At 30.0% G+C, this 12,662-nt stretch overlaps 2 protein-coding genes across 2 annotated transcripts; both read left to right on the forward strand.

Moving 5' to 3' along the window:
- The first annotated feature begins 4,168 nt into the window (after positions 1-4,168).
- Positions 4,169-7,896, forward strand: LOC103482681 (geraniol 8-hydroxylase-like). The gene is made up of 2 exons (XM_008438953.3): positions 4,169-5,106; positions 7,131-7,896. Exons 1-2 carry the CDS (start codon positions 4,219-4,221, stop codon positions 7,716-7,718), a joined length of 1,476 nt encoding a protein of 491 aa, XP_008437175.1. The 5' UTR covers positions 4,169-4,218; the 3' UTR covers positions 7,719-7,896.
- A 1,282-nt stretch (positions 7,897-9,178) lies between these two features.
- LOC103482682 (geraniol 8-hydroxylase-like) lies at positions 9,179-12,159 on the forward strand. Its single transcript, XM_008438954.3, has 2 exons — positions 9,179-10,191; positions 11,367-12,159. The coding sequence occupies exons 1-2, from the start codon at positions 9,304-9,306 to the stop codon at positions 11,973-11,975; spliced, it is 1,497 nt and encodes a 498-aa protein (XP_008437176.2). The 5' UTR covers positions 9,179-9,303; the 3' UTR covers positions 11,976-12,159.
- Positions 12,160-12,662: the final 503 nt, after the last annotated feature.

Genomic DNA, 12,662 nt, shown 5'->3' on the forward strand with positions numbered 1-12,662 from the left:
TTGTCCCTTTTTGTGGATTGGGGCAGATGACTGTTTTACCTTTAATTGTCCATGATTGCCCTTGCCATTCTTTTTTCCAGGTTTCTTTCCAGCTCCTTTATGACCCATGAAATTGACAGAGTGAATTATTGGTTTCTTAAGTCTCGCTTCCTCTTAAATGAGCATACTTTGTAATTCATTCAGATTCCATTTATCTTTCAGAGTGTTATAGTTCATGTGAAATGGACCATACTCTGAAGGTAAGGAATTAAGGATAAACGTTACCAAAAAATTCTCATTAACTTCCATTCTCATGTTGTTTAACCTTGCTGGCAAGTTCGTCATTTCAAGGATATACTCATGTATAGTACGAGAACCATCAAACTTGATGTTGGTTAAAGTACTCATAAGTGTTCCAACAAGTGACTTGTCAGCCGACTCTGACTGAGAATATTTTTCCACAGCTTTCATAAATTCCTTAGCATCTTCAGTGGTCTTAATTGTGGACTTAATATTGTTTGCTACAGTCATTCACATAAACATTAAGCTCAATCTATTTGATCTTTCCCTAGCTTTATAGAAAGATTTATCCTCATCACTGCTAGCAGCAGTAATTGCAGCAGGTTTCTCATTTAAAAGTGCTAAATCAAGATCCAAAACTCCAAGATGGAATCGAATTTGTTCGCACCAATCAGAGAAATTGAGTCCATTAAACTTTATTATAGATGTAGCATGCGAATAAAGAGAAACAGGGGTAGATGCTGCAATTACAAAATAAATATACTTATACATTATTGCTTTGAGAAATAAACTTAAAGATATTGACATATGTTCAGATAATATTAAATAACCATTAATTTATACATTGAAGTTCTTCTTTGGAAGGCACAACAATGTACAACATTTACACTTAACTGGTGCTAGATTTAGTTTCATATAATTGGTAATTTGAATGCTCAAATTAGATACATTAGTTATCTTTGGATATACTAACAATATCTAACCAAACACCTCATTTAACCACAATAAGATTCAAAATTATAAAACTGCTAATTACTTTTGGGCAAATTAAATGTTCTATCATAATGAAAATCAATATACTCATGACAAATCATTAATGTTTCATAATATTATCTCATTCATTAGCATCAAATAAACATGAGTAATTGAATCAATCTTAATTTGATGTCTATAGATCTATCAATTTGGCCACTTTGGTGACTAACAAATTGTTCATAACATAGGCATCATGATAAAACAATTCCAATTAACCATAATAAGATTCAAAATTATAAAACTACTAATTACCTTTGGGCAATTTAAAAGGTTTTATAATAATGAAAATCAATATACTCATAATAACATCTTTATTTTTCATAATATAAAATAATTCATCATCATTACATAAATAGGAGTAATTGAGTTTAACCTTAATTTGATATCTATTGAACTTACTAATTTGACCACTTTGGTGACTAACAAATTATTCATAATATAGATATCATATTAAAATAATCACAAATAATTATTTTCTTAATTTGCAAAACACCATCAATAGAATATCTATAAAACTTACTAATTTGGTCACTTTGGTGACTAACAAATTATTCATAATATATAGATATCAAACAACATAATTGCAAGTGATTTGCCTCATAATTTACAGTTAGATACAAGGATTTCATCAAAAATTCATACATTCATACATTATCCTCCAAAAATTTAATTGTATAATTTAAATTTTAGAGATAAATGGATACTTTAAACATAACACATAAAATATAATTAACATGTGATCATCAATTTCATCATAAACTAAATATATGCAATATTTCGAAAATCATTAAAATCTAAAATTTAATTAGATTTATTATGAATTAGATTTTCGACAATATCGTAATCTTTATTAGATTTTAATTCCTTTAATTAAGGATTAGAATATTAACTTAATTCGTGGCCTTTCAAATAGATAATTGAAATTTATATCAAAATCAAAATCTTAATTCTTTAAAAATATCAAATCTTCGTAACACTTTAATCATTAATAAGTGGCTCAATGAATTTTATCAAAGGAAAAGAAGGTTGCCGGCGGTGGATGAATTAATCCCTTGAAGAAAAAATGGTGAATTTAAAAAACTTTTATAATTTTCTTTTCTTCTTCCGGCTTTCCATAAAAACAAATTTTCAAATTCATAATCTTTAATCAAAGAATCTTTAATTCAAATGATAATCAATAATCGAATAATCTTGATTTAAATTTAAAAGAAAAACAGGAAACATTAAAACAAATCATTAATCATCCATGTAAAATTATAAGTTCTCAATCAAGGCTCTGATACCACATGTAAACTTTAGTTTCATGATTATACAATAAACCCTAACATTGTATATAACGATAAATGCCAAGATTTTTGAACTAGATAACTTTATAAATTAAAATTAGTTAAAGAACAACATACCTTGATCCATGAATAATCTTCTTGAGGAATTGTGTTTCTCTCACTTGCCTTTCTTTAGACTTAATTTAAGTTTCTTGATGAGAAGAATAAACTAATTAATGAGGGAGGACCAATCCCAAGGTTCTATTCATAGACACCACCCATTGTGGTGTTAAATTAGGGCAGTATGTTTAAGCTAATGAGCCTAATAAAATAATAAGCCCAAAAAGAATAAATAATAAATAATGCAATTGGACCACATTGATGATAATATTATATTTAAGAATAAATCTAACAACCATTGGATAGTGGCGTTCTTTGGTCTGATGGTTTGATTGGAAAGGTTGAAGATGGAGTCACACCATTAATGATACTGAAATATTAAAATAGTAAAATTTTTCCGTTAAATGTTACTTTAGTTAACTAGCAAAATAGTTAAGGAACATAATTATAAATAACACAGTAAATTTAATAACCACAAATAATACAGTAAATTTAATAACCTGATTCGGTAAGAACTTACTTTTGGAGAGCTATTATATTACAGTTCAGATAAGGAGATTTTATTAAGATTCTAATGAGTATTACACTTCAATAATCTAGAATACGCTATCCTTATATTGATACTCGCTTTTAGTAATTTTATTTATTAAGATAGTCAGGCTCCCTTTGAACTCGTTTTCAAATATCAACGTCCTTTTTAAATCTCTTTTCCTTTAGATTCTCCTGATTTGAATAATTGAAGTTTAGATATCAAGCTCCCTTTGATTTGAAGCCTTCAATTATTAAAGTCTTCTTTAATCTTATATAGATATATATATATATATATATATATAAAGATAACTCGAATAGGTTTTGAAGAAATCATATGGTCTTCATTAAAATAAATTAAAGAAGGTAAAGGACTTACCTTGTAAAAATTCTTCTACGGATTTGTAGCTTGAAAGCATCTTGATTCGATACCTCCATGAGAGAATGAATTTTCCTTTTTATAGATAGAGAATGGATAACTTTAAACCGAAATAGCTAAGAAAAATAAACTTTAGAGATTTTTTGTTTAAAATAATCTTTGAAGATTCTTGGTTAAGGATCTTGAAAAGTCTGGACGATGAAGTAAAAAAAATATCTTCTATAAAAAATCTTCATGTGAGAAAGAATGCAAACTTATCGATGAAAGTAATTAAAATATCTTTTTTTAAAAAATCTCCGTGGGAGAGAAAGTGTCACCAATCCGTAACTATACCAAATCAAACAAAAATAAAGATTAATATAATATTTTTATTTTTATCCAAGTTAAATAAAAAGTTGTTTTATTTTTTTTTCTTTTTCCTGACTTTACCTTTTTTAAAAAAAAAAAACTCACCAACTTATTACCATGGAGATGACTCATCCTTTAATTACGTATGAACTAAAAGTCAACTTAGTGCCTAATCTTTTTTGCTTAAAACAAAAATTTCAGAGATTATTTTTTTCTTTACAAAAGGAATCTGGTTTATGCAATTTATATTCATATATTATATTTAAAAATGAGAATTAAAAAAAAATTAAACACGTACACATGACAGTGTTGTACTAAATTTAAAAAGGAATCCAATGTATAATTGATTCCTTAATTATGAAAAAAAAAATCTTTCATTCAACGGATGGAAGAAAATGAAAGTAAAAGAAGTATGTGTTGGATCACTAATTGCAAGCTGATAGAGCTGAGAGTTGTACTATACTAAAGAAGAAGACTTCCATTATTGCCACGCCAATATATAAACATTCAAATCCCTTTGGTTGACCAACGAGCAAAGAAGATATGGACTTCTTCACCTTCCCTTTCTTCATCTTCCTCATCTTCACTTTCATTACCCTCTCCCGTCTAATTCCGGCAAACCGAAACCCCAAGCTTCCCCCCGGACCAACACCTCTTCCCATCATCGGAAACCTCTTGGCTCTTGGAGACAAACCCCACGAATCTTTCACCAATCTCGCCAAGTCTTACGGTCCAATTATGTCGTTAAAGCTTGGCCAAGTCACCGCCATCGTATTTTCGACCGCAGAAACAATCCAACAAGTTCTTCAAACACATGACAATGTCTTGTCATATAGATTCATTCCTGATGCGGCAACAGTTTACGACCATGCCGAACTAGGACTCCCATGGATTCCCATCTCTCCTAATTACAAAAACCATAAAAAAATCTTCAACAACTATCTTTTATCTCCCAAGGCTCTCGACGCCAGTCGAAATCTTCGCCGCATGAGGATAGACAAGCTTCTTGATAACATCCGACGATGTGCAGTGAATGGCGAGGTGGTGGACGTTGGAAGAACTTTATTTTCAATGGCGCTTAATTTGATATCGTATTCCATTTGGTCTATGGATTTGGTGGACACGGATTCGGAAATGATTAAAGAATTCAAGACGACCCTGAGGGGAAGCTTGGAAGAAATGGGAAGACCTAATATTAGTGATTTTTTTCCTGTGTTGAAGAAGATGGATATTCAAGGTGTAAGGAGACGCACCGCCGTTCATTTTGGAAAGATATTAGGTTTGATTGATGAGATGATTGATAAACGGTTGAAGATGCAAGAATCACCTGATTTCACACCTAAAAATGATATGCTACATCATCTTCTCAACATGAAGGAGGACAACAATCAGATTCCTCTTGATAGAAACCAAATCAAACATTCAATATTCGTAAGCCACTTTTTTCTTCTTCTTATGTTTTCACTATAATTCTCTAACACACTATTTTTCTCATTTAAATTCAAAACTTAGTCTCTTTGTAACAATTTATTGATTTTTCCTATTTTTGAAAAACTTATATTTTTTTGGTAATTATATCTACCATAATAGAACTGTCACTTATAGTTTATTCTATATAAAGTAATTGAAATGTATTCTTAACAAAACACGATAAACAAAGAAAAGAAAGAGTTATTTCCGATATTAAAAAAGAATAAGTTGTTCAAATTAAATGATAAAATGATGGATTGCTATCATTGTTTGTAACTAATAAAGAATGATAGTAGACCTCTTACCATCGATATTGAACACATTTATATCATTGTTTGATGGTAAGAAAGTCTACTATCGTTGTTTATCAGTGACAGACAATAATAACAATCTATCATTATCTATTAGTGACAAACAATAAAAGACTTCTATCATGACTATCTTCCAAACATAGTATTATCCCCTTTCAACTTTTTTTTTCCATCTAATATGAAGAAGGGACAATTTGGTACTTAAAAAATCTTTTTTTTTTGCTATATTTAAATTTATTTTAAGGCTTTACCATTTCAAACATTTTTTCTTGATTTATTTTTCATAAAATAATTAATAAGACTAAAACAGTTTTCGGAACTTATTTAGAATTGGAAAATTGTTTCCAATTATAAAATTACTAAAAATATTTACAAATATAATAAATTTCAAAATATATAAGTAATAGATATTGAACATATTGATAAACTTCTATGATATAGATAGACACTAATAGAAGTTTTAAATATTACTGTAATCGTAAATATTTAGTTTATTTTGCAAAACAACATCATGTTTTTTTCTTTTTAAAACTACCATATTTAAATATGGTTTTTTAGGTTTTAATTAATAACCACAACTACATCACATCCTTGATTATCTCATTGCCACTATAAAAAATGGCTATTGGAATTGAAAATTAACCACAACTATATAATAATGAGATAGTCACTTGATTACTTTCTACTTTTTTTTTTCTTTCAATTTTAGTTAGCTTCAAAGATAATCATTTGAATACCTCTTTTCTAGTCAATTAGTTAGTTGTGGTTGCCTTTCAGTTGACATTTATTTTGTCACGTAGTAATTTTATATTTGCCATTTATTTTGTCGCATAGTTAGTAGTTTTAAATTGCCATTTATTTTTTCACATAGTTAGTAGTTTTAAATTAGTCATTGAATTAAAAAAGTCAAAAAACCTCGTATTGATTGTCTTTCGTCAAGAATTTGAGTGTTATGTCATTGTTATGATTGTTATATAATTGCTAATAATATCGATTGTGTATGATTACTATATGATAATTAGTCAATAATATTGATTGTTATAACTCATCTATCTTATAAGGAGTGCGAGTCTCATTGATTTTTCTAATATTGAACTCTTAACTTCTCAATAATTGATCTTTTAATGTTGTCGAATACAACTTGATAATGATTGATAGTTATCTGATTGCTATTTGATATTAATAGTTATTTGAGTGATATAGATCTTCTATCAAACATCGATAAACATTGGCAGAAGTCTATTAATATTTATCATTGATGAATTATAAAACTTTGCTATAATTCTAAATATTTTGTTCATCTTGTTATATTTGAAAACAACTTCAAAGATTTTGTAAAAAATATCGTTATCAAAAATATTTTTTAGTTTATAATTATTAGAAAACCCCAAAAAAATTAAGAAACATAATTTTTGTCTTTTGGTTTTTTTTTAAACAACCAAACATGTACGGTCTCTTTTTTTCTAAATACAACAAGAAAAAGAGTTAAATAGTTATCAAATTACGTACAAAACCTAAAAATTAAAATTGTTATCAAACCAGGTGTTACTTATAAGCTTGAAATTTTTATAAAATTTGAAGGTACGCCAAAAGCTTAGAATGAGAGTATACTTACAACAATAAATTTAATTATATCAATACTTAGAACATCCAAAATTATAAATTGTGTTTTAGGTTTTATTTACGGCAGGCCCAGATGCAGCAGGATCAATAGCTCAATGGGCAATGGCATATCTCTTAAAAAATCCAAAAGTGATGTGTAAAGCCAAAGAAGAACTAATGGAAGTGATAGGAAAAGGTAATTCAATTGAAGAATCACACATGGAGAAGCTTCCATATCTACAAGCAATCATCAAAGAAGCCTTAAGAATGCAATCATCACTTCTTATTCCACGTAGAGCAGAATCAGAAGTAACAATTTCAGGCTTCACAATTCCAAAAGGGGCTCAAATTATTGTGAATTTATGGGCTTCATGTAGAGACCCAAATTTGTGGGAAAATCCAGATATGTTCATACCAGAAAGGTTCTTAGAAAGTAAAGGAAGAAATTTTGAGTTTATTCCATTTGGTAATGGGAGGAGGACGTGTCCTGGTCAGGGAATGGGAATGAGGATGTTGCATTTAATGGTTGGTTCTTTGATTCATTATTTTAATTGGAAGCTGGAAGATGGAATTACGCCTGAAAATTTGAATATGGATGCAAAATTTGGTATTAGTCTTGCCAAAGCTCAACCACTACGAGCTATACCTCTTCTTGTCTAATTAATTTACATTTCAAACTATGTTACTCCATCTTCTCTTTTATGTTTATTTACGATAAATAATTAGTTTATCTCGGACAACTTTTATCAATATGTATTCTACTAAATTGTAAGATTGCAATGTGAGATGTGACAAATTCTAATAAAAGTAATTCACATGTGATGCTTTTAATTGTAAATCGTGCTGATGAATGAAAAATACAGTAAAGTAGATGTGGAGATTAAAAAACAACTTGTTAATAAATGTCTCGTTAAAATCAGCTCATGTTTCGTCCAAATTTATCTCAAATTTTCTAAAGTTTCTTTCAATAGAGGTGTTAAAAAGAATCGATAATCCTATTAATCCAGATTAACCAATCAAAACTACAAGGGTTCGGTTCGGTATGGTTACAAAATCAGAGAAATTATAACTTGAGTCGAATCGTCGGGTCGTGCAAATAAGGGTTGAGTTGATCCAATCCGACCAAGTTATTCATTTAATATATAGTAAAACCTAAAACCCAAAACCTTTTTGGCTTTTTGTCGCATCTCACGCCCACGTTGAAGCCGCTCGCCTCGTTGTCTTGGCGTCACCCCGTCTTCCCATCTTCTACGATTTTCTATTTAGCTGGCTGAAATTCCTTCGATTGCAGTCGTGCAGTCGACCACAACTTCTCTAGAAAGTCGCAGATCACCCACACCTAGTCGCAGTCGCCCACAGAAGAAATTCCTTCCATCGCTTCTTCAGTTTATGTTGGTGAAAGGGGTAGTCTTCAGTTACTCTCGCATGTGTGGTTGAAGGAGAGGAGAGTCCGCTAAGAAACTGCCAAAGTAAAATAAAGCTCTCCGTGAAAAAGTAGTAAAAGTTATCCAACTATTTTCACTCATTTTAATTAATTTAATATTATTATTTGTCCTCAAAACCCCTTCTCCTCTTTCTTAATCTCTTCTTGTTTGGTTTATGCAGGGAGTTAAATTTTGAACTTCCAGAAATTCAGGAGCCTCATCTCTTGTTCTGCTTACACTTTATTAATTTAAATATTTTGATTTTGTTGAATTTGTGAGGTAGAAATTTGTTGCATTTGTTGCGTTGAAATTGTTTTCCGAAAATTTGTCTAAATTATATAATGATGAAAAATAAAAGACCAACCAACCCAACCCAGCTGAATTAACCCTCACATATTTGCATATCGCTAATTCGGATAATTGTGGATTATGTACACTCCTACTTTCCAAAAGCATGGTCTCTTAATTAGGATACACGATTTGGTAACAGCCTGTTTAAGAATTAATGTTCTAGAGTTACCTTGACTTTCTTAAATATTATATTATAGGGTCATACGAAAATAAGATTAGTCGAAGTGCAGGACACTTAAGTTGGAAAGGACAATCATAAATATCATTAACAAAATAAATTAATCGAAAGAAAATTCTCCTTTAAATTATTTCTAGAAAGTATAAAGATGTCTTTGAAATAGAAAACACATAAAGTATAAGAAAAATAAACAAATAAACACTTAATTAGAATTAAAGTCATGGGTGGGTTCTCAACTCTTATAAAAAGGCAACTAAAATGTGTATGGAGTGAGAGAGAGTGAAAAGAAAATATGGAGTTAATGATGTGTATGCTCTTTGTTTCCTTCATCGTCTCATGCCTCTCCCTTCTTCTACTCTTCAATTCAAGTAACAAAAGAACCCATTCCAAGCTCCCTCCTGGCCCAAAAGGTTACTTAGTCATTGGAAATTTAATGGATATTGGTGACAAACCCCACCAATCTTTAGCCAATCTAGCCAAGTCCCATGGCCCCATCATGAGCCTCAAACTAGGCCAAATGACCTCCATAGTGATCTCCTCAGCAGCCATGGCTAAGGAAGTCCTCCAAACCCATGACCAACAATTATGTGACCGTACAATCCCGTGCTCGTCCGCAGTTTACGACCACGACAAACTCGGTTTCCCCTGGCTTCCAGTGTCTGACGTCTGGAGAACCCTTCGAAAAGTATGCAACAATCATATGTTTTCTCAGAAGATTCTCGACTCGACCGAAATCATTCGCCGAAAGCAAATCCAACGACTTCTAGACAACGTACGAGAAAAGGCTTTGAAAGGCGAGGCTGTAGATATTGAAAAAGCTGCGTTTGGGACCATTCTCAATATGCTTTCGAACATGATTTTTTCGGTGGATTTAGCGGACCCGAATTCAGAATGGGCGAAAGAATTGAAAGAAACTGTGTGGGGGATTATGGAGGAGTCTGGCAAACCGGACATTGGAGATTATTTTCCTTTGTTGAAGAAGATGGATATTAAAGGTAGTCGAAGGCGTATGATGGTTTATATTAAGAAATTTTTGGACATGATTGGGGATATGATGGAGAAGCGAATGGAGTTGGAAGATATGGAAGAAAATCATGATATGCTTTACAATCTTCTCAATCTTGCAACAGAAAATGATGGCTCCATCTTCGATATCTATTTAATCAAGCATTTAATATTGGTAAATCACTCTACCTTTAGAAAAAAAAAAAAAGTTCTTCTAGTCTCTCTAGAACTATACATTATATAGATTGATTTGGTAAATTTCTTTTTCTGTACTTTATATGTTTGGTGTTTTAAATACTAAAGAAAAATTAATTAGATCTCTAGTTAGCATTCACATTATAAATTCTAGAATTAGATATAATTTTTTTTCTTCTTAAGAAAATTATTATATTAATTAAACTTTTTAAGGGTTAATTTTCAAATATAGTGAAAGAAATAAATGAGTAAAATTGAGATTTATTCAAATACAAAAATGGAAAGTATATGAATTTAAATTATTTTTAATAGTCTTTTTTTATATTTCATTTAACAAAATATAATATTACATGGTTTTTCCATGTACAGCAAAATGATAAAAAAAAAATTCTATTTTATTACTTTACTATATTAAAAATATTTCTAGGGACAATTTTGTAATCGAAAATTAATATTTTCACGTAGAAATATTAATAGATAATAAAAAGTTTCTTTTAAAAAAATAACAATAAATTAGTAGAATGTTTATGATTTATTAAAAATATATAGAAATGAAAATATTACAATTGAAAGTGAAAAACTAAAAGATACAAAAAAAATACTTTAAATTTGATTGTTATATCTACCAATATCTATTTTTTCTAAAGAGATTAGAAAAGATTTTAATTTTTTGAAAAGAATAAAAGAAAGTATTATATGAAAAATTTAGTGGTGGACATAATTATATGAAAATTTTGCTATGGGGTAGATGAGATTTAGTGCCTCTATTTGTGAACGACGTTTTTTTATCGTTTAATTAAAAGAAAAGGATTCATTAAAATCAAATTCAATTAAAAAATATATCCTCTTATATTTTGAATAAAAACACTAAGGTCACTTCACTCACCTTATTTCAATCATATATATCCACGACTCCACCCAAACTCATTTGTCTAGCCATTGCTTTTAAGCGTCAATTTCTCTTTTTTGCTTTATTCTAAACTACTTTTCAGTGAACTGGGGCAACACATACCAACATAATCAATATTCCAAAATAATATCAATTATTGAACACAATTTTATAATGACTTTGGCATCATATGTTTTAGACAAATGTATACTTACACATGTAATTGGTAGTTAATTATACGTACTGTTTCTCCACGTAAAAAAAAGGTTCTATTGCCCGCCGGTAGCGACACGACTACATCGATGGTGGAATGGGCAATGGCAGAACTATTAAAGAACCCAGAAGCACTATCAAAAGCAAGAAGAGAACTCATGGAAGTTGTGGGAAAAAACAGGCCAATTGAAGAATTAGATTTGTCAAAGCTCCCTTTTCTTCAAGCAATTGCAAAAGAAACTCTTAGATTGCACCCACCAGTTCCTTTACTATTGCCAAGAAAGGCAAGAGAAGACACTGAAATTGGAGGCTTTATAGTACCAAAAGATGCTCAAGTTATTGTGAATGCGTGGTATATTCAAAGGGACAGAGACATTTGGGAAGATGGTGAATTGTTCAAACCAGAAAGATTCTTGGAGCTTTCAGAGATTGATTACAAAGGTAGAAACATGGAATTGATTCCATTTGGTGCTGGTAGAAGAATTTGCCCTGGATTGCCTTTGGCTAATAGAATGGGGCTTTGGATTCTTGGTTCTTTAATTCATTCTTTTGATTGGAAGCTTGAAGATGGAATCACACCGAAAAACATGAACATGGATGAAAAAGTTGGTCTCACTTTGGTTATGGCTCATCCACTTAAAGCTATTCCTATCATTGTTTGATCTTTTTCAGCAATGTTTCAAATGTGTGGACTACAAATAATCTCCAACTCTATGTTACTATTGAAGAAAGAAAAAAGTTATGTTTTGGGTTTTTTGTTGCTAATAGAATTATGTTTTGTTGCTAATAGAATTATGTATTGTGTGTATTTAGTATCTAAATGATAGGAAAAATGTTTGTGAATAATTGACTTTGTCCAATATCATATATGTTTTCTCCTATTCAATTAGTATAAATCTAAATGAATATAAATGCTATTTCATGCTATTAAAATAAGATAGTTTGAACCATTGTGTAAATTTGAATTGTTTAATTACTGAGGTTGTATGAGTAGTTTGAAGTCCATAAATCTAAAATAGTTATTTTGGGAAAGAGCAACTTATTCTTGGTTAAAAAACGTAAAAGAAAAACTAAAGCTAAAAAAATATCAAGATTAAATACAAATAAAAGAATAGAGAAAAGGTAAGATAAAAGCTATTTAAAACAAAAAGATCGGAAGATATTATGAGATATGAGGAAGTCAAATATAAGATTATAAAATTTGGCACCAATAATTTTAGCTGACGATTTCTATGGATAGACAAAATATTTTAGTCCAAAGAAAAATGTGTTATGTGTAATGACACATACAATTTTACAAACGAGGCATGTGTTGTAAATAGAGGGAAGGTTGGTGGTATCATGGTCAA

The sequence above is a fragment of the Cucumis melo genome, chromosome 9, assembly GCF_025177605.1.
Source record: "Cucumis melo cultivar AY chromosome 9, USDA_Cmelo_AY_1.0, whole genome shotgun sequence".
NCBI classification, from domain to species: domain Eukaryota; kingdom Viridiplantae; phylum Streptophyta; class Magnoliopsida; order Cucurbitales; family Cucurbitaceae; genus Cucumis; species Cucumis melo.